This window comes from Anomaloglossus baeobatrachus, chromosome 2, assembly GCF_048569485.1.
Source record: "Anomaloglossus baeobatrachus isolate aAnoBae1 chromosome 2, aAnoBae1.hap1, whole genome shotgun sequence".
NCBI lineage: Eukaryota > Metazoa > Chordata > Amphibia > Anura > Aromobatidae > Anomaloglossus > Anomaloglossus baeobatrachus.
Genome location: NC_134354.1, coordinates 799,227,256 through 799,249,999, shown reverse-complemented (window position 1 = coordinate 799,249,999; position 22,744 = coordinate 799,227,256). Strand labels below are relative to the sequence as shown.

The 22,744-nt window shown below is 50.8% G+C and overlaps 1 protein-coding gene across 4 annotated transcripts in view; it reads left to right on the top strand.

Moving 5' to 3' along the window:
• Positions 1 to 22,744, top strand: part of HPX (hemopexin) — a 298,112-nt gene that overhangs the window by 223,024 nt on the left and 52,344 nt on the right. For 3 of the 4 annotated variants that reach the window (XM_075337717.1, XM_075337715.1, XM_075337716.1), the window contains exons 4-5: positions 10,922 to 10,999; positions 14,613 to 14,755. The exons of the other annotated variant lie outside the window; for it this stretch is intronic. In XM_075337717.1, the coding sequence (XP_075193832.1) occupies positions 10,922 to 10,999; positions 14,613 to 14,755 (221 nt within the window). The remainder of the gene's footprint in view (positions 1 to 10,921; positions 11,000 to 14,612; positions 14,756 to 22,744) is intronic. 4 annotated transcript variants of the gene reach the window in all.

Genomic DNA, 22,744 nt, shown 5'->3' with positions numbered 1-22,744 from the left:
ATTCACCAACAACCGGCGACCTCACAGCAGAGGCCAGGACATTCAGCAACAACCAGCGACCTCACAGCAGAGGCCAGGACATTCAGCAACAATCAGCGACCTCACAGCAGAGGCCAGGACATTCAGCAACAACCGGCGACCTCACAGCAGAGGCCAGGACATTCAGCAACAACCAGCGACCTCACAGCAGAGGCCAGGACATTCAGCAACAATCAGCGACCTCACAGCAGAGGCCAGGACATTCAGTAACAACCAGCGACCTCACAGCAGAGGCCAGGACATTCAGTAACAACCAGCGACCTCACAGCAGGGGCCAGGACATTCAGCAACAACCAGCGACCTCACAGCAGAGGCCAGGACATTCAGCAACAACCGGCGACCTCACAGCAGGGGCCAGGACATTCACCAACAACCAACAACCTCACAGCAGGGGCCAGGACATTCAGCAACAACCAACGACCTCACAGCAGGGGCCAGGACATTCACTAACAACCAGCGACCTCACAGCAGAGGCCAGGACATTCATCAACAACCAGCGACCTCACAGCAGGGGCCAGGACATTCAGCAACAACCAGCGACCTCACAGCAGAGGCCAGGACATTCAGCAACAACCAGCGACCTCACAGCAGAGGCCAGGACATTCAGCAACAACCAGCGACCTCACAGCAGGGGCCAGGACATTCAGCAACAACCAGCGACCTCACAGCAGGAGCCAGGACATTCAGCAACAACCAGCGACCTCACAGCAGAGGCCAGGACATTCAGCAACAACCAGCGACCTCACAGCAGGGGCCAGGACATTCAGCAACAACCAGCGACCTCACAGCAGGGGCCAGGACATTCAGCAACAACCAGCGACCTCACAGCAGGGGCCAGGACATTCACCAACAACCAGCGACCTCACAGCAGGGGCCAGGACATTCAGCAACAACCAGCGACCTCACAGCAGGGGCCAGGACATTCAGCAACAACCAACGACCTCACAGCAGGGGCCAGGACATTCAGCAACAACCGGCGACCTCACAGCAGGGGCCAGGACATTCAGCAACAACCAGCGACCTCACAGCAGGGGCCAGGACATTCAGCAACAACCAGCGACCTCACAGCATGGGCCAGGACATTCAGCAACAACCAGCGACCTCACAGCAGGGGCCAGGACATTCAGCAACAACCGGCGACCTCACAGCATGGGCCAGGACATTCAGCAACAACCGGCGACCTCACAGCAGGGGCCAGGACATTCAGCAACAACCAACAACCTCACAGCAGGGGCCAGGACATTCAGCAACAACCAACGACCTCACAGCAGGGGCCAGGACATTCAGCAACAACCAGCGACCTCACAGCAGAGGCCAGGACATTCAGCAACAACCAGCGACCTCACAGCAGGGGCCAGGACATTCAGCAACAACCAGCGACCTCACAGCAGGGGCCAGGACATTCAGCAACAACCAACAACCTCACAGCAGGGGCCAGGGCATTCAGCAACAACCAACGACCTCACAGCAGGGGCCAGGACATTCAGCAACAACCAGCGACCTCACAGCAGAGGCCGGGACATTCAGCAACAACCAGCGACCTCACAGCAGGGGCCAGGACATTCACCAACAACCAGCGACCTCACAGCAGAGGCCAGGACATTCAGTAACAACCAGCGACCTCACAGCAGGGGCCAGGACATTCAGCAACAACCAGCGACCTCACAGCAGGGGCAGGACATTCAGCAACAACCAGCGACCTCACAGCAGGGGCCAGGACATTCAGCAACAACCGGCGACCTCACAGCAGGGGCCAGGACATTCAGCAACAACCAGCGACCTCACAGCAGGGGCCAGGACATTCACCAACAACCGGCGACCTCACAGCAGGGGCCAGGACATTCAGCAACAACCGGCGACCTCACAGCAAGGGCCAGGACATTCACCAACAACCAGCGACCTCACAGCAGGGGCCAGGACATTCACCAACAACCAGCGACCTCACAGCAGGGGCCAGGACATTCAGCAACAACCAGCGACCTCACAGCAGAGGCCAGGACATTCAGCAACAACCAACGACCTCACAGCAGGGGCCAGGACATTCAGCAACAACCAGCGACCTCACAGCAGAGGCCAGAACATTCAGCAACAACCAGCGACCTCACAGCAGAGGCCAGGACATTCAGCAACAACCAGCGACCTCACAGCAGGGGCCAGGAAATTCAGCAACAACCAACGACCTCACAGCAGGGGCCAGGACATTCACCAACAACCGGCGACCTCACAGCAGGGGCCAGGACATTCACCAACAACCAGCGACCGCACAGCAGGGGCCAGGACATTCAGCAACAACCAGCGACCGCACAGCAGGGGCCAGGACATTCAGCAACAACCAGCGACCTCACAGCAGGGGCCAGGACATTCAGCAACAACCGGCGACCTCACAGCAGGGGCCAGGACATTCAGCAACAACCAACGACCTCACAGCAGGAGCCAGGACATTCAGCAACAACCAGCGACCTCACAGCAGGGGCCAGGACATTCAGCAACAACCAGCGACCTCACAGCAGGGCCCAGGACATTCAGCAACAACCAGCGACCTCACAGCAGGGGCCAGGACATTCAGCAACAACCAGCGACCTCACAGCAGGGCCCAGGACATTCAGCAACAACCGGCGACCTCACAGCAGGGGCAGGACATTCATCAACAACCAACGACATCACAGCAGGGGCCAGGACATTCACTAACAACCAGCGACCTCACAGCAGGGGCCAGGACATTCAGCAACAACCAGCGACCTCACAGCAGGGGCCAGGACATTCACTAACAACCAGCGACCTCACAGCAGGGGCCAGGACATTCAGCAACAACCAGCGACCTCACAGCAGGGGCCAGGACATTCACCAACAACCAGCGACCTCACAGCAGGGGCCAGGACATTCAGCAACAACCAGCAACCTCACAGCAGAGGCCAGGACATTCACCAACAACCAGCGACCTCACAGCAGGGGCCAGGACATTCACCAACAACCAACGACCTCACAGCAGGGGCCAGGTTGTTGCTGGATGTCACACACAGCAACATCGCTAGCAACGTCACAAAAGTTGTTCGTTAGCAGCGATGTTGCTTAGTGTGACGGGGCCTTAACCCAATGTTTCTCAACTCCAGTCCTCAAGACCCACCAACAGATCATGTTTTCAGGTTGTCCTCAATCTTAAGGCCCCGTCACACACAGAGATAAATCTTTGGCAGATCTGTGGTTGCAGTGAAATCATGGACATATTGTTCCATTTGTACACAGCCACAAACCTGCCACTGATTGTCCACAATTTCACTGCAACCACAGATCTGCCGCAGATTTATCTCTGTGTGTGACAGGGCCTTTAGACAGGGGATAATTCCATCACCTGTGCAACATTAAGGAAATCCTTAAAACCTGACTGAGGGAAACCTGAAAACATGATCTGTTGGTGGGTCTTGAGGACTGGAGTTGAGAAACAGTGATCCCTGACGCTCAGCATTAGAGAGGACCCTTTCCCACTGCATAGGCTTTGAAGACTGTTCTGAAAGCAATACATCAGCACGTATCGCTCTGCGCTTGCGTAAACGTCTATCAATCTGAATGGCTAAAGTCATAGAGGCATCGAGACCAGAACGGATAGCAAATCCCACCATAACATCTTTCACAGTATCCGCAAGACCCTTCCGAAAAAGTGCCGCAAGCGCATCATCATTCTGTGAAGCCCCACCAGTGATGTAGTGTCGGTGCATTACCTTCAGGGACTCCACGTAGCTGGATCTGGTCACAGGTAGGAGATCTTCTTCTTGTCGTGACGCCACTCTCAGTATTGCGGCCAGTAGGGACCGCCACTGCAGGTTGAGGGTCGCCTGGGGCTGATGGTATGTGCAGTTAGTTGGAATAGCCTCCTGAGAGTGAGGCAAGCCCCAGGGCCCGGTGTAGGTGCGTAGTACCACAAGGCGCAGAACAACTCCACACAGGCAGAATGTCTTTCAGGGTTTTTACTCACTTCAGGTGGCAGGGTGAGTAACCCGGGCGTAGCTGGGATGAACCAGGTGGGAACCAGGTATCCTTCAGGCTGACTTTATGAGGGTGACTACCAACTCGCCTTCCTTAGCCCTTGGTGGTTTGGGGTGACCCCGACTTTTAGTCCCTATGGGGGTCACCCAGGGAAGTTGCTGAAGCCTCACTCCCCTTCGTTTGCCGTGTGCTTGTTGCCTGGGCCAGGCCACTCCAGCTGCTTGCCTCCTGTGAACTATGGGCCCTAACTGTGGCTACGTGGCTGCGGCTTTTGTGGTGTTGTGGTGTGGGCTTTGAGAGCCCCACACCGGCAGGTTTAGCAAAAGAAAGCTGGATCTATCTCCGCTTCGGGATCTGCCGCCCGTTTGGGCCTGGTACTCCCTAGCAGTCTCCTTACTTCCCACTCCGTGCTCTTCTCTCTAGCTGAAGATGGATTTCGGGTAGCACTCCTAGTTGACCGTTCTCCCCCGTCAGTAGCCACTGCGCGGGCGCTGTTAGACAGCAACAGCCCCACAGGTCTGCTCCTCACTGAGCCCTATGGAGTTCTGCTCTAACTGACTCACTGCTCCTCCTCTCCTGTTCTTGCCTACGCCACCTAGCAACCAGACTCTCTTACCACACCCCTTGAGAGGAGATGGAGGCTTTTGGCCCCCTCCACTATTCCAGTGAAGGTCAAGGCTTTTCCCCCTCCTGGGATCCCCAGGGGTCCTCTCATGGGTACATGTGTGAGACCTGATCACTATGCGCCTGTGTACCACACCCCGGTCAGCCTTCTGGATTACCTGTATTGTACTGTCCCCAGCATGGGTGCAGTACTCAGTGGTGCCTGACCAGGTCAGGGGCGCCACATTCCCCCTTAGTTATCACCAGCACGTCCTCGGGCTGCAAGACAACATTTTAAAATGCATAAAACATTAAAACATGTAAAACATTTTTAAAAGCACCAGGTACCATACATCACCACCCTCCACCCACAAGTCCGTTAACCCACCCAAAACCCTCTCACGTTGGCCGCGGCTTCAGCCACTTCTGGCAGGATGTAGAGGCGGCTTACATGGGCTGGTGGTTTCAGGGTATACCTGGCCTGGTGGATCCGCGCCTTCAGCCTCTTCCGGCAGGATGCAGAGGCGGCCTCCACAGTTGGTGCTGACCAGGTACCCTCTTTGTGGTGGAGAGCCAGGCCCCATAAACAGGCATGCTCTCTGGTCGCAGGTGAGCCAAGGCCCTATATACGGACGGGCTCCTCCTGGTTGCAGACGAGCCAAGCCCCTAAACAGGCTGACTCTGGTGGTGGTGGTGCCCTTTTGGTGTAACTATTTACACTGCGAGAGTTTGTGGCTATAGCCAGTTCATAGCCTTAAGGTTTATTTCTCACAATAGTTTTTGTGGGCACATGCTTAAACGTTGCAAAACAAACTTTCAAACTGGTCAAAACAGTAACTTCTCTTCTTACTTTACTTTTCTCTACTCCTCCATACCAGGGCTTGGGCCTGTAGGGCTACGGCACCTGCTGCTTTCTTGCTCTTTGTCGTCGTCTGAGGTAGTTTCATCTGTAGGTTCCTTGTCTTTTCTTTCTTGATCTTCATCTGTTTCCTTTGCTGCATCTGTTTCTTTATCTCTGTCTTTTCTTTCTTCTTTGGGACATGGTGCTACATCTAGGGCATACCAGCCTCTTTCTCCTTGGTGCATGGTGAACTGCACTGTGTCTCCCATTTTTAAGTTTCTGCCAGGGTGTCCTCTGGGCAAGTGGGCTCTCACATCCCTCCTATTAACGAAAATGCCCTCTTTCATACCTGGTGCCACAATAAAGCCGTATCCGCTTTTCAAGTTAAAGTCTTCCACTACTCCTCTGCAAAGGGGTCCTCTGACCTGGGCTTTGGCTCTTCTCAGGAACCTTTTCTCCTGTAGATCTCTGGCCGTGACTTCTCTCTGCTCTGGGGATGGCGGTGCAGGGGACAGCGTTGTTCTGTTGCGACGCCTTGTCTTGCGGCCTGAACTCTGCGTGGTACAGCTTGCAAGCTCCCAGGTGAGACTTTTAGGCAGATCTTCGTCAGCGGACGGTGTCAGGTCCTCCTCATCCCAGCGGGAATAGGGCAACATCTCCGGCTCTGGGTATGGATCCACTGCTGGTGGCTCCGGAGTCAGCTCCTCAGCTTCCTGGCCTCCTCTCCCCCTTAGTTCTTCGCTGCACTCTGGTTGTGGCAGCGCTGGGGATGAGTGTTCCTCAGCTGGCCCAGGCGGTGGACTCTTCAGCGTGGTTGCTGCAGGAGTTGCCTTAGGGGTGTGCGGAGGGAGCATGTATCTGTCCACCATCTCCTGTGGGAACTTGGCCTCCAGGTCAGCCTTCAGCTGCCAGTATGCGGAGTCTTCACCTATCAGGGATTTCCTAGTAGGGACTTCCTCAAACCGGGGAGCGGTATCTGCTCTGGCCTTGCAGGCCGGGGAAAATGATGAGGTAGTCTTTTCTTGGCGGGCCGCGCCTGTCATGGCGGCGGCCTGGTCTTGGCGGGCCGAGCCTGGCGTGGCGGCGGCCTGGATCAGCGTCGCTGTTGCAGGGGGCTCTGTGCAGGCTGGGCTGGACGTCGCTGCAGCAGTCTGGGCTTTGCGGGCCGCACCTGGCGGGACTGCGGCCTGGTTCAGCACCTCACTTGCGGCGCGGACGAGCGTTGCTGCGGCGGTGGGGTCTTGGCGGGCCGGGCCTAGCAGGGCGGCGGCCTGGGTCAGCGTTACGCCTGCGGCGCGGATGAGGGTCGCGGTGGCAGCCGGTTCTTTGCGGGCCGAGCAGGGCATCGCTGCGGCGGCCGGGGCTTGGCGGGCCGAGCAGGGCATCGCTGCGGCGGCCTGGCTCAGCGTCGCCGCGCCGGGCGCCTCTTCAGGGACCGCGGGCGTGGCAGCAGGGGTCGGGGCATCCGGGCCGGCAGGGGTAACACTGGACTCACCCATCGGTAGCAGCATCGGGGTCTGAGTCGTCACCACCCGGTCTGGCACTCGGTGCGCGGCTCTCTCCTCGTAGGCCCGAACCGCCGCGGTCATCCATAGAAACTCCTCGCGTCCCTCTCTGATCAGCCTTCCGACCCTGGCTTCCAGTTGATCGCAGAACTCGGCGAGCTCCCGACACCACCAGGCAGCGGAGCCTGGCTCTGGGTCTCTGCACTCAGACGCCATTTTCTCTAGCAAGCTGCTGGCTTCTCTTCTGCTCCGCCGTCTCTGGACGCTTCCACTCTCATAGCTGGCAAGGTCAGAACTCTGCAGGGGATCTCTGGGTAGCCACACCTCTTCGTGGGCGGTAACTTCTCCCAGCGCGGGCTGCTGTTGTTTTTCAGCGCGCTTTTCATGGTGGCAATATGGCGGCGCTTCCAATTTTTCAAGCGGACCGCCCAGGCACATGGTCACCTGTCTGAACAGGTCTAGTCCTTATCCTGTTCGTGACGCCAGATGTGAAGCCCCACCAGTGATGTAGTGTCGGTGCATTACCTTCAGGGACTCCACGTAGCTGGATCTGGTCACAGGTAGGAGATCTTCTTCTTGTCGTGACGCCACTCTCAGTATTGCGGCCAGTAGGGACCGCCACTGCAGGTTGAGGGTCGCCTGGGGCTGATGGTATGTGCAGTTAGTTGGAATAGCCTCCTGAGAGTGAGGCAAGCCCCAGGGCCCTGTGTAGGTGCGTAGAACCACAAGGCGCAGAATAACTCCACACAGGCAGAATGTCTTTCAGGGTTTTTACTCACTTCAGGTGGCAGGGTGAGTAACCCGGGCGTAGCTGGGATGAACCAGGTGGGAACCAGGTATCCTTCAGGCTGACTTTATGAGGGTGACTACCAACTCGCCTTCCTTAGCCCTTGGTGGTTTGGGGTGACCCCGACTTTTAGTCCCTATGGGGGTCACCCAGGGAAGTTGCTGAAGCCTCACTCCCCTTCGTTTGCCGTGTGCTTGTTGCCTGGGCCAGGCCACTCCAGCTGCTTGCCTCCTGTGACCTATGGGCCCTAACTGTGGCTACGTGGCTGCGGCTTTTGTAGTGTTGTGGTGTGGGCTTTGAGAGCCCCACACCGGCAGGTTTAGCAGAAGAAAGCTGGATCTATCTCCGCTTCGGGATCTGCCGCCCGTTTGGGCCTGGTACTCCCTAGCAGTCTCCTTACTTCCCACTCCGTGCTCTTCTCTATAGCTGAAGATGGATTTCGGGTAGCACTCCTAGTTGACCGTTCTCCCCCGTCAGTAGCCACTGCGCGGGCGCTGTTAGACAGCAACAGCCCCACAGGTCTGCTCCTCACCGAGCCCTCTGGAGTTCTGCTCTAACTGACTCACTGCTCCTCCTCTCCTGTTCTTGCCTACGCCACCTAGCAACCAGATTCTCTTACCACACCCCTTGAGAGGAGATGGAGGCTTTTGGCCCCCTCCACTATTCCAGTGAAGGTCAAGGCTTTTCCCCCTCCTGGGATCCCCAGGGGTCCTCTCATGGGTACATGTGTGAGACCTGATCACTATGCGCCTGTGTACCACACCCCGGTCAGCCTTCTGGATTACCTGTATTGTACTGTCCCCAGCATGGGTGCAGTACTCAGTGGTGCCTGACCAGGTCAGGGGCGCCACAATTCCATTTAGTAAGGACCGCCCACTTTCTGAATCTCTGGCAAAAAACTTCAGCGGGATCCTAACCCTGGATCAAAGCCATCAAGGCCTTCTCAGCTTGATCAACAACATTAGGTTCATCATACAACAATCCCAGGACCTGAAAAAAGGGATCCACATCAGCAAGAATCGGATCATGAGGAGCCAATGAAAAGGCCCAGTCCTGAGGGTCACCGCGCAACAAGGAGATGACAATCGGAACCTGCTGCACGGGACTCCCTGAGGACTAAAGCTGGTGTCACACTAAGCGACAGCGACAACGACGTCGCTGTTACGTCACCATTTTCGGTGACGTAACAGCGACCTTGTAAGTCGCTGTTATGATCGCTGCTTAGCGGTCAAACACAGCAGAAGCAGCGATCATAAGGTCGCTGTGCTACATGTGCAGAGAGCAGGGAGCCGCGCTTAGCGCTGGCTCCTTGCTCTCCTAGGTACAGTACACAACGGGTTAATTAACCCGATGTGTGCTGCAGCTACATGTCACAGTGCAGAGAGCAGGGAGCCGCGCGCACTGCTTAGCGCTGGCTCCTTGCTCTCCTTGCTACAGTATACATCGGGTTAATTACCCGATGCGTACTGCAGCCACATGTCACAGTGCAGGAGCTGGCACTGGCAGCAAGAGCGGAGGCTGGTAACCAGCGTAAACATCGGGTAACCAGGGAAAGGCCTTCCCTTGGTTACCCGATGTTTACGCTGGTTACAGCTTACCGCAGCTGCCAGTGCCGGCTCCTGATCGCTTCATTTCGTCGCTCTCTCGCTGTCACACACAGCGATGTGTGTGTCACAGCGGGAGAGTGACGACCAAAAAATGAAGCTGGACATTCAGCAACGACCGGCGACCTCACAGCAGGGGCCAGGTCGTTGCTGGATGTCACACACAGCGACAGCGACGGGACGTCGCTGCAACGTCACAGAAAATGGTGACGTAGCAGCGACGTCGTTGTCGTCGTCGTTATGTGTGACACCAGCTTTAGGTCTTAAGGCAAAAAATAATTTACAATTATTGTTAGAGTCCAGGAATTTAGACCTATCCCCGAGAAGAATTCAGGAACGGGAATTTTAGCTTCTAAAACAGGAGTCTGTCTAAGATACGCCGATATACCCTGAACTCAGAAGCAAGATGCTGAACACGATCAGACAACTGGTTATATCCATGCCAGAAAAAGATTTTCCACTGAACCCAAAGAAGAAGAGGAAAAATATACAGAATAAAAAAATTCCTTCTTTTGAGTACCTTTTTTTGTGTGGTCGGTGATACATTCATGAACTGGTATTCGTGGACAATCACAAAAAATCCCATTAATTAGGAAAAAACAAAACCTCAAGAGTAGTTGGAAACTAAGCTAACCGCAAACCCCTATATATCAGACAACACTAGAAGTAGCCGTGGGATGTACCTAACACACCTAGACACCTCGTCACTGCTGGAGAAACTAGCTACACCTCAAAGATAGAAATGAGGAATCCTAACTTGCCTCGGAGACAGCCCCCAACATGTAACGATGGTGATGTAAAAAATCACAATACACAGATAGAAAATATAGATTAGCAAAGGTGAGGTTCGACTTACTAGACACAACAGAACAGGAAAGAAACCTGATTGCAGCCAGCAAAAAAACCCTGCAAAAAATATGCAAAAAATACCAAACTCCTGATAAATAAAAATCCTAAGACCACACTGTCTCTCCCACACTATATCAGGTACTCTTGTGCCAGACACTTTAAACAGAACTGCAGATATATTGGGAAGAAACAAAATCACAGAACAAATAATATTCTAAAGTGCAAATACTCCAAACATGAACAGGGAGCAAGCTCCCTTTCTTGCTGAAGGAACTGTCCTGCTCACAAAAGCAGAGAGACAGATCCTCACAACGTGACCTGGTGACACGTGGACGATGGGCCACTTTGCCCACTTCTTTTTTTCATGTCCAGTGCCCAGGGTTGACCCAGAGGGTCCGGTCAAATTCACCTGGGACCACTAAACTGGCCACCCCTCCCCCAGATGCAGCTTTACTATGATGACTCTCCTCCACTACAGATTAAAACTTGGCTGCTGCCCATCTATTAGTTCCTAAAACTCCTTTAACCCTGTCCCTACCGACCAGGAACCAGGGAAGTGATTCAAAACCCGACCAGTATGTGGCCACATTACACACTGAAATACAATATCACATTTAATAGGCAGTGGATTGCGGCTGAGACTTACACCCCCTCACAGGCGGCGGGTTGTACAGATTTGGATCATTGTGTTGATGTCTCCTTGTCTCCATAGGAGTGCCGGATCGCTGCACAGATGAAGGATTTGGAGCCATCACGTTAGATGATGATGGAGTCATTCATTACTTCAGAGGTATATCACACATATCAATCTAGAACCTGCGGAGACCCCCGTGACTTTATAGTATAATATGAGGGTTGGTGTGTGCGGGAACCACCACGGGGTCACAGTGTAGTACAAGCGTCGGAGTGTGCGCAGATGACTGCGGGGTCACGAGGGTCGGAATGTGCGGAGATGATTGTGGGGTCACAAGGGTCGGAGTGTGCAGGGATGACTGCGGGGTCACGAGGGTCGGAATGTGCGGAGATTATTGTGGGGTCACAAGGGTCGGAGTGTGCAGGGATGACTGCGGGGTCACAGTGTAATACGAGGATCAAAGTGTGCGGGAACCACCGCAGGGTCAAAGTGTAATACAAGGGTCGTTGTGTGCGGGAACCACCAAGGGGTCACAGTGTAATATGAGGGTTGGAGTGTGTGGGCATGGCGGCGTTGTCATACTGTAATACGAGGGTTGGAGTGTGCGGGGACCACCATGGGGTTACAATGTAATAAGGTGATCAGAGTGTGTATGGGCCATGAAGAGGTCACAGTATAATAAGAGGATCAGCGTGTGTGTGGACCATGAAGAGGTCACAGTGTAATAAGGGGATCAGCGTGTGTGTGGACCATGAAGAGGTCACAGTGTAATAAGTGGATCAGCGTGTGTGTGGACCATGAAGAGGTCACAGTGTTATAAGGTGATCAGAGTGTGTGTGGATCATGAAGAGGTCACAGTGTAATAAGGGATCAGCGTGTGCGGGGACCATGAAGAGGTCACAGTGTAATAAGGGGATCAGCGTGTGTGTGGACCATGAAGAGGTTACAGTGTAAGAAGGGGATCAGCGTGTGTGTGGACCATGAAGAGGTCACAGTGTAATAAGGGGATCAGCGTGTGTGTGGATCATGAAGAGGTCACAGTGTAATAAGGGAATCAATGTGTGTGTGGACCATGAAGAGGTCATAGTGTAATAAGGGGATCAGCGTGTGTGTGGACCATGAAGAGGTTACAGTGTAAGAAGGGGATCAGCGTGTGTGTGGACCATGAAGAGGTCATAGTGTAATAAGTGGATCAGCGTGTGTATGGGCCATGAAGAGGTCACAGTGTAATAAGGGGATCAGCGTGTGTGTGGACCATGAAGAGGTCATAGTGTAATAAGGGGATCAGCGTGTGTGTGGACCATGAAGAGGTTACAGTGTAAGAAGGGGATCAGAGTGTGTGTGGACCATGAAGAGGTCATAGTGTAATAAGTGGATCAGCGTGTGTATGGGCCATGAAGAGGTCACAGTGTAATAAGGGGATCAGCGTGTGTGTGGACCATGAAGAGGTCATAGTGTAATAAGGGGATCAGCGTGTGTGTGGACCATGAAGAGGTCATAGTGTAATAAGGGGATCAGCGTGTGTGTGGACCATGAAGAGGTTACAGTGTAAGAAGGGGATCAGAGTGTGTGTGGACCATGAAGAGGTCATAGTGTAATAAGTGGATCAGCGTGTGTATGGGCCATGAAGAGGTCACAGTGTAATAAGGGGATCAGCGTGTGTGTGGACCATGAAGAGGTCATAGTGTAATAAGGGGATCAGCGTGTGTGTGGACCATGAAGAGGTCATAGTGTAATAAGGGGATCAGCGTGTGTGTGGACCATGAAGAGGTTACAGTGTAAGAAGGGGATCAGAGTGTGTGTGGACCATGAAGAGGTCATAGTGTAATAAGTGGATCAGCGTGTGTATGGGCCATGAAGAGGTCACAGTGTAATAAGGGGATCAGCGTGTGTGTGGACCATGAAGAGGTCATAGTGTAATAAGGGGATCAGCGTGTGTGTGGACCATGAAGAGGTTACAGTGTAAGAAGGGGATCAGCGTGTATGTGGACCATGAAGAGGTTACAGTGTAATAAGGGGATCAGCGTGTGTGTGGACCATGAAGAGGTTACAGTGTAATAAGGGGATCAGCGTGTGTGTGGACCATGAAGAGGTTACAGTGTAATAAGGGGATCAGCGTGTGTGTGGACCATGAAGAGGTCACAGTGTAATAAGGGGATCAGCGTGTGTGTGGACCATGAAGAGGTCACAGTGTAATAAGGGGATCAGCGTGTGTGTGGACCATGAAGAGGTCACAGTGTAATAAGGGGATCAGCGTGTGTGTGGACCATGAAGAAGTCACAATGTAATAAGGTGATCAGCGTGTGTGTGGACCATGAAGAGGTCACAGTGTAATAAGGGATCTGCGTGTGTGTGGACCATGAAGAGGTCACAGTCTAATAAGGGGATCAGCGTATGTGTGGACCATGAAGAGGTTACAGTGTAATGAGGGGATCAGCGTGTGTGTGGATCATGAAGAGGTCACAGTGTAATAAGGGGATCAGCGTGTGTGTGGACCATGAAGAGGTCACAGTGTAATAAGGGGATCAGCGTGTGTGTGGACCATGAAGAGGTCACAGTGTAATAAGGGGATCAGCGTGTGTGTGGACCATGAAGAGGTCACAGTGTAATAAGGGGATCAGCGTGTGTGTGGACCATGAAGAAGTCACAATGTAATAAGGTGATCAGCGTGTGTGTGGACCATGAAGAGGTCACAGTGTAATAAGGGATCTGCGTGTGTGTGGACCATGAAGAGGTCACAGTCTAATAAGGGGATCAGCGTATGTGTGGACCATGAAGAGGTTACAGTGTAATGAGGGGATCAGCGTGTGTGTGGACCATGAAGAGGTCACAGTGTAATAAGGGGATCAGCGTGTGTGTGGACCATGAAGAGGTCACAGTGTAATAAGGGGATCAGCGTGTGTCTGGACCATGAAGAGGTCACAGTGTAATAAGGGGATCAGCGTGTGTGTGGACCATGAAGAGGTCACAGTGTAATAAGGGGATCAGCGTGTGTGTGGACCATGAAGAGGTTACAGTGTAATAAGGGGATCAGCGTGTGTGTGGGCCACTGGCGAGGTCACAGTGTAATAAGGGATCTGCGTGTGTGTGGACCATGAAGAGGTCACAGTGTAATAAGGGGATCAGCGTGTGTGTGGACCATGAAGAGGTCACAGTGTAATAAGGGGATCAGCGTGTGTGTGGACCATGAAGAGGTCACAGTGTAATAAGGGGATCAGCGTGTGTGTGGACCATGAAGAGGTTACAGTGTAATAAGGGGATCAGCGTGTGTGTGGGCCACTGGCGAGGTCACAGTGTAATAAGGGGATCAGCGTGTGTGTGGACCATGAAGAGGTTACAGTGTAATGAGGGGATCAGCGTGTGTGTGGACCATGAAGAGGTTACAGTGTAATGAGGGGATCAGCGTGTGTGTGGACCATGAAGAGGTCACAGTGTAATAAGGGGATCAGCGTGTGTGTGGACCATGAAGAGGTCACAGTGTAATAAGGGGATCAGCGTGTGTGTGGACCATGAAGAGGTCACAGTGTAATAAGGGGATCAGCGTGTGTGTGGACCATGAAGAGGTCACAGTGTAATAAGGGGATCAGCGTGTGTGTGGACCATGAAGAGGTTACAGTGTAATAAGGGGATCAGCGTGTGTGTGGGCCACTGGCGAGGGGTTCAGTTCTTTACATTTTGTGTAGGGTGTGAAGTCTTCTGCTGTAGGAACGTCACGTAGCTGGTGCGTGTGTTGTGAGCAGGGCCGCGCAGTTCATAACGCTCTTTCCAGGAGATACTGTGTGGACCGGATTCCAGGGGCCGCCACAATTAATAAACGAGTCCTGGGCCGGACTGACTGGACCCATCGACGCTGCGTTCAGGAATCACAATGAGAAGAAACCACAGGAACATCAGAGAACCTATCTGTTCAAGGTGAGGACGATGGCGAAACATCTCAGTCCATAAATAAAGACCTGGTGATCGCTGCTGCACTATGTACACGGATCTCTACACATTGTATATTTCTGCAGATGACACGGGACATCTAGTACAGTGCAGTCTATGGAGCGGGGACAGAAGTCACAGGCGGAGGGTTAGAACGCAGAGACGCCACTAATGATATGCCGCCATAATATCTTCTAGGCCGCGGGAATAAAACTAGGAGAGTCACTGGTAGAGAAGGATCAGGGTGTAATAATCTGCAGATGTCATATGATCTAGGCCATAGGAATACAACTAGGAGAGTCACTGGTAGAGAAGGATCTGGGTGTAATAATCTGCAGATGTCATATGTTCTAGGCCATAGGAATACAACTAGGAGAGTCAGTGTTAGAGAAGGATCTGGGTGTAATAATCTGCAGGCATCATAGTCTCTAGGTGAGTAAAACTAGGAGAGTCACTGGTAGAGAAGGATCTGGGTGTAATAATCTGCAGATGTCATATGTTCTAGGCCATAGGAATACAACTAGTAGAGTCACTGGTAGAGAAGGATTAGGGTGTAATAATCTGCAGATGTCATATGATCTAGGCCATAGGAATACAACTAGGAGAGTCACTGGTAGAGAAGGATCTGGGTGTAATAATCTGCAGATGTCATATGTTCTAGGCCATAGGAATACAACTAGGAGAGTCAGTGTTAGAGAACGATCAGGGTGTAATAATCTGCAGGCATCATAGTCTCTAGGTGAGTAAAACTAGGAGAGTCACTGGTAGAGAAGGATCTGGGTGTAATAATCTGCAGATGTCATATGTTCTAGGCCATAGGAATACAACTAGGAGAGTCACTGGTAGATCTGGGTTATAGATTCCGCGTACACTGTCATTCAGCGGTTCTGAAGCAGCAGGATACTGTGATGTGGTAGAAGAGGTACAAACTCTCGGGATCGGGACGTAATTCTGCCACTTTACAAAGCATTAGAGCCCCTCATCCGGAGTGCGCAGCTCCACAGAAAGGAGGCGCTGGAGTTAGAAGAATTACAAAGGGGAGCCACAGGGCTGATAGACAGGCGCGCGCCCTCTGTCTGGAGAAACAGAGGTGCAATCTCCAGAGGATTCCAGGCTTTGTCATCATGAAATCTGTTAAGAGCTGATTCTTTACTGTAAGAGCAGTGACAATATGAACAGCTGACCTCAGGAGCTGTTTCTTTACTGTAAGAGCAGTGGCTATATGAACAGCTGACCTCAGGAGCTGATTCTTTACTGTAAGAGCAGTGACAATATAAACAGCTGACCTCAGGAGCTGATTCTTTACTGTAAGTGCAGTGACAATATGAACAGCTGACCTCAGGAGCTGATTCTTTACTGTAAGAGCAGTGACAATATGAACAGCTGACCTCAGGAGCTGATTCTTTACTGTAAGAGCAGTGACAATATGAACAGCTGACCTCAGGAGCTGATTCTTTACTGTAAGAGCAGTGACAATATGAACAGCTGACCTCAGGAGCTGATTCTTTACTGTAAGAGCAGTGGCAATATGAACAGCTGACCTCAGGAGCTGATTCTTTACTGTAAGAGCAGTGACAATATGAACAGCTGACCTCAGGAGCTGATTCTTTACTGTAAGAGCAGTGACAATATGAACAGCTGACCTCAGGAGCTGATTCTTTACTGTAAGTGCAGTGACAATATGAACAGTTGACCTCAGGAGCTGATTCTTTACTGTAAGAGCAGTGACAATATGAACAGCTGACCTCAGGAGCTGTTTCTTTACTGTAAGAGCAGTGGCAATATGAACAGCTGACCTCAGGAGCTGATTCTTTACTGTAAGAGCAGTGACAATATGAACAGCTGATCTCAGGAGCTGATTCTTTACTGTAAGAGCAGTGACTATATGAGCAGCTGACCTTAGGAGCTGATTCTTTACTGTAAGTGCAGTGACTATGTGAGCAGCTAACCTTAGGAGCTGTTTCTTTACTGTAAGAGCAGTGGCAATATGAACAGCTGACCTCAGGAGCTGATTCTTTACTGTAAGCGCAGTGACAATATGAACAGCTGACCACAGGAGCTGATTCTTTACTGTAAGTGCAGTGACAATATGAACAGCTGACCTCAGGAGCTGATTCTTTACTGTAAATGCAGTGACAATATGAACAGCTGACCTCAGGAGCTGATTCTTTACTGTAAGAGCGGTGACAGCCTTCCTCAGGAGCTGATTCTTTACTGTAAGAGCAGTGACTATATTAGCAGCTGACCTCAGGAGATGATTCTTTACTGCAAGAGCAGTGACAGCCTTCCTCAGGAGCTGATTCTTTACTGTAAGAGTAGTGACAATATGAACAGCTGACCTCAGGAGCTGATTCTTTACTGTAAGAGCGGTGACAGCCTTCCTCAGGAGGTGATTCTTTATTGTAAGAGCAGTGACTATGTGAACAGCTGATCTCAGGAGCTGATTCTTTACTGTAAGAGCAGTGACAATATGAACAGCTGACCTCAGGAGCTGATTCTTTACTGTAAGAGCGGTGACAGCCTTCCTCAGGAGCTGATTCTTTACTGTAAGAGCAGTGACTATGTGAACAGCTGACTTCAGGAGCTGATTCTTTACTGTAAGAGCAGTGGCAATATGAACAGCTGACCTCAGGAGCTGTTTCTTTACTGTAAGAGCAGTGGCAATATGAGCAGCTGACCTCAGGAGCTGATTCCTTACTGTAAGATCAGTGACGATATGAACAGCTGATCCCAGGAGCTGATTCTTTACTGTAAGAGCAGTGACTATGTGAGCAGCTGACCTTAGGAGCTGATTCTTTACTGTAAGTGCAGTGACTATGTGAGCAGCTGACCTCAGGAGCTGTTTCTTTACTGTAAGAACAGTGGCAATATGAACAGCTGACCTCAGGAGCTGATTCTTTACTGTAAGTGCAGTGACAATATGAACAGCTGACCTCAGGAGCTGATTATTTACTGTAAGAGCAGTGACTATGTGAGCAGCTGACCTCAGGAGCTGATTATTTACTGTAAGAGCAGTGACAGCTGTTGTGAATGTTAGTTATGTCTTGGCTGGCCAGGAAGGGTTTGGATAGAGACCAGGTGTGTTGTGCAGTGGGTGTTTCCTTTCCTAACTCTCTACCTATTTAAGTCCTGGTCTGATTGCAGGCTGTTGCCGGATGTCAGTTGTTCTTTGCATCTCTAGCCTGCTTAATCCTGCTCTACATCACATCTACTCCAGATAAGTGCTTGCTCTTTATTTATTGTCTGGTTCTTTGCTTATCTGGGTTAGTCATTTGTTGTGGTTGGTTTCAGTTTATTTCCTTCCAGGGATTTTCCCCCTCAGTGGATTGTTGGGGAACTCCCTGCAGTTCTGTGTGGAGTATAGCTCCTTTGGGTCCATGTGTTTGTGGCTTGTTGACTTTGTTATAATTCTTGTTTTCTGTTCATTGGTATGACAAGGGCACCTGGTATAGGACGGAGTTCAGATCGAGCGATCTGAGGGCCTTTTTGTACTATCAGGAAGTTGGTATTTTGCAGGGTTTTTCTCTGGCCACCATCAGTCCCTTTCCTGTCTTTTCCTATTTTAGTCAGCGGGGGCCTCACCTTTTGCTAATCCTGTCATCTACCTGTGTATTGTGTTTTCCTATATCACCGCAGTCTGTGAATGTGGGGGGCTTGCTATTCTTGTCTATTTTCTGAGGCAGAGAGTTATTCATCTTTCCTACCTTTAGGATAGTTAGTTCTCCGGCTGGGTTCGCGGTGCACAGGATGTTAGTTCACCCTTCGGCTACTTCTAGTTGTGTTGGTTAGTAAGGGGATGGCGGCCAGATTAGTTGCCAATGCTCTTGTCACCTTTTTTGCCAATGATTTGTGGTGGTCTTCCATGGTTCCGGATCATAACAGTACATCCGGCCAAACAAATTTAAAGGGTACTTTTAAGAAGAAAAAAAAAAAAAAAAACCTGCTGAGAATTTTTTTTTTTTTGGTGTTTTTCCTCTTCTTCTTTGGGTTCTGTGGAAGATTTCTTTGTCTAGCATGGATGAATTGGGTGAGGGTGTTGCTCATCTTGATGCTAAGGTTCGTCGTATAGAGTCTTATCTTGCACAGACTCCCCTTGCAGAGCCTAAGATTCCTGTTCCTGAATTTTTTTCGGGAGATAGGTCGAGATTTTTGAGCTTCAGGAATAATTGTAAATTATTTTCTGACCTGCGCCCTAAGTCCTCAGGGAATCCCGTACAGCAGGTTAAGATTGTCATCTCCTTGCTGCGTGGTGACCCTCAGGACTGGGCCTTCTCTTTAGCGTCTGATGATCCGATTCTCAGTGATGTGGACTCCTTTTTTCAGGCCTTGGGATTATTATATGAGGAACCCAATATTGTGGACCAAGCAGAAAAGGTCTTGTCCTTAACTCAGGGTTTGGATTCTGCAGAAACGTTTTGTCAGAAATTTCGTAAGTGGGCGGTCCTTACCAAATGGAATGATGATGCGCTGGCGGCTCTTTTTCGCAAGGGTATTGCGGATGCTGTGAAGGATGTAATGGTGGGATTTCCCATCCCTTCTGGTCTTGATGCCTCTATGACCTTAGCCATTCAGATTGATAGGCGTTTACGTGAGAGCAGGAAGATACCTGCTGGTTTTGTGCCTGTGGAACAGCTTTTGGAGCCTATGGAGTGTGATAGGGTCCTTTCTAATGCTAGTCGGCAGGGGTTCAGACGGAAGAATAGACTGTGCTTCTATTGTGGAGACGCTTCTCATAACATCTCTGTCTGCCCTAAACGTGAAAGGAGATTGGCTACTTCTGTTACTGTGGGTTCTTTGCAACCAAAGTTTCTTTTGTTTGTCAAATTGATTTGCTCATTGTCCTCCTTTTCTGCATTTGCCTTTGTGGACTCAGGGGCAGGGCTCAATTTGATGGATTTTGGGTTTGCTAGGGATTGTGGTTTTTCCCATGGTTCCTTTGCAAACTCCTATTCCTTTAAGGGGCATTGATGCTACCCCTTTGGCAGAAAATAAACCCCAATTTTGGACCCAGGTGCCTATGAGAGCTGCACCAGCGCATCAGGAAACTTGTACATTTTTAGTATTGCATAATCTACAGGACACCTTGGTACTGGGATTTCCGTGGTTGCAGACCCATAATCCGGTTCTTGACTGGAGATCCTTGTCGGTAGTTAGTTGGGGTTGTCAAGGTTTGCATCAGGACCTTTCCGTGTCGTCCACGTCTGCTCAGGCAGTTGATGTTCCGGCCTTCTTGTCTGATTTCCGTGATGTATTTAATGACCAGGAATCTGGTTCTCTGCCCCCACACCGGGACTGTGACTGTGCCATTGAGTTGGTGCCCGGTTGTAAATTTCCCAAGGGGCGGATTTTCAACTTGTCTGTGCCCGAACATGATGCCATGCGGTCATACATCAGGGAATCATTGGAGAAGGGGCACATTCGGCCCTCCTCTTCTCCTTTGGGTGCCGGCTTCTTCTTTGTTGCTTAGAAAGATGGGTCGTTGAGGCCTTGTATTGATTACCGTCTTCTTAAAAAAATTACAATCAAATATCAGTACCCTTTGCCTCTGATGTCTGATCTGTTCTCTAGAGTGAAGGGTGCCAAATGGTTTATGAAACTGGATCTCAAGGGTGCGTATAATCTCATCCGTATTAAGGAGGGTGATGAATGGAAGACGGCTTTTAATACTCCTGAGGGGCATTTTGAGTACCTAGTGATGCCTTTTGGGCTCTCTAATGCACCCTCCGTCTTCCAGGCCTTCATGAATGATATTTTTCGGGACCTTATTGGTACATTTTTGATTGTGTATTTGGATGAGATCTTGATTTTTTCTGATGATTGGGACTCTCATGTGGAGCAAGTACGGGAGGTTTTTCAGATACTTAAGGATAATGCACTGTACGTTAAGGGGTCAAAGTGCCTCTTTGGGGTGCAAAGGATTTCCTTTTTGGGGTTCATTTTGTCTCCCTCCGCCATTGAAATGGACCCGGTTAAGGTTCAGGCTATTTACGACTGGGTGCAACCGACTTCTCTAAAATCCCTGCAGCGGTTTTTGGGGTTTGCTAATTTTTACCGTAAATTTATAGCCAATTTTTCTGCCATTGTCAAACCTCTGACAGATTTGACAAAGAAGGGAGCTGATGCTGAGCATTGGACCCCAGAGGCGATTGTGGCCTTCCAGGAGCTTAAAAGGCGATTCACTTCTGCCCCGGTCCTGCAGCAACCTGATGTGTCTCGCCCATTTCAAGTTGAGATCGATGCCTCAGAGATCGGAGCAGGAGCTGTTCTGTCTCAACGAGACGCTACTTGGGGTAAACTTAAGCCCTGTGCCTTTTTCTCTCGGAAGTTTGCTCCTTCTGAACGGAATTATGATGTGGGGAACCGGGAATTATTGGCTATGAAGTGGGCATTTGAAGAGTGGAGGCATTGGTTGGAGGGGGCTAGGCATCAAGTTGTGGTGCTTACGGACCACAAGAATCTCATCTATCTGGAATCGGCCAAGAGGTTGAATCCTCGGCAGGCCAGGTGGGCTTTGTTTTTTACCCGGTTTAATTTTGTGGTCTCTTTTTTTGCCGGGCGGCAAGAATATTAAGGCCGATGCCCTTTCCAGGAGTTTCTGCGCTGACTCTTTGGAGGCTGTTGAACCGTCTACTATCCTGAATGATGGTGTACTTTTCTCGGCTATTTCGCCTGATCTGCGGTTGGCACTGGCGGAATTTCAGGAGGATAAACCTGAGAGATGTCCTACAGGGAAACTGTTTGTCCCAGACCAATGGAGAGACTGAGTTGTCTCTGAGGTTCATTGCTCTGTTTTGGCGAGTCATCTTGGCATTTTTGGTACTCGGGATCTTGTGAGACGCTCTTTTTGGTGGCCTTCCCTGTCCCGAGATGTCCGTCGTTTTGTGCAGTCGTGTGGAGTTTGTTCTAGGTCCAAGCCCTGTTGTTCACGTTCTAGTGGGCTATTATTGCCTTTGTCGGTACCTAAGAAACCTTGGACGCACATCTCTATGGATTTTATTTCAGAGCTTCCCGTCTCTCAGAAAATGACTGTGATTTGGGTGATTTGTGACAGATTCTCCAAGATGGTCCACTTGGTTCCCCTATCTAAGTTGCCGTCTTCATCAGAGTTGGTGCCTTTGTTTTTCCAACATGTTGTTCGTTTGCATGGTATTCCCGAAAACATTGTTTCTGACAGAGGGGTGCAGTTTGTATCCAGGTTTTGGAGGATTTTTTGCTCCAAATTGGGTGTTCAGCTGTCTTTCTCCTCGGCGTTTCATCCTCAGACCAACGGTCAGACTGAAAGGGCTAACCAGACCCTGGAGACTTATTTACGGTGTTTTGTTTCTGCGGGTCAGGATGACTGGGTTTCGTTTTTGCCTTTGGCTGAATTTGCCCTTAACAATAGGGCTAGCTCTACCACATTGGTGTCGCCATTTTTCTGCAATTTTGGGTATCACCCTAGGTTCCTCTCAGGGCAGCTTGAGGCGTCTGACTGTCCAGGGGTGGATTCGGTGGTCAACAGAATGCAGCAGATTTGGGGGCAGGTAGTGGATAAATTGTTTCAGTCCCAAGAAACTGTCCAAAAGTTTGCCAACCGGCGTCGGACTGTTGGTCCCCGGTTTAAAGTGGGGGACATGGTGTGGTTGTCCTCTAAAATTATTCCTATGAGAGTTCCGTCTCCTAAATTTAAGCCCAGATTTATTGGACCTTATAAGATTTCGGAGATTATTAATCCTGTATCTTTCCGTTTGACTCTGCCTGCGTCATTTAAGATTTACAATGTCTTCCATAAGTCCTTGTTGAAGAGACATGTGGAGCCGGCAGTTCCTGCAGCAGCGCCTCCTGAGCCTGTTTTGGTACAAGGGGAACTGGAGTATGAGGTTGAAAAAATTCTGGATTCCCGTCGCAGTAGGCGTCAGCTTCAGTACCTTGTGAAATGGAAGGGTTATGGGCAGGAGGATAACTCTTGGGTTGTGGCTTCTGACATTCATGTGGACA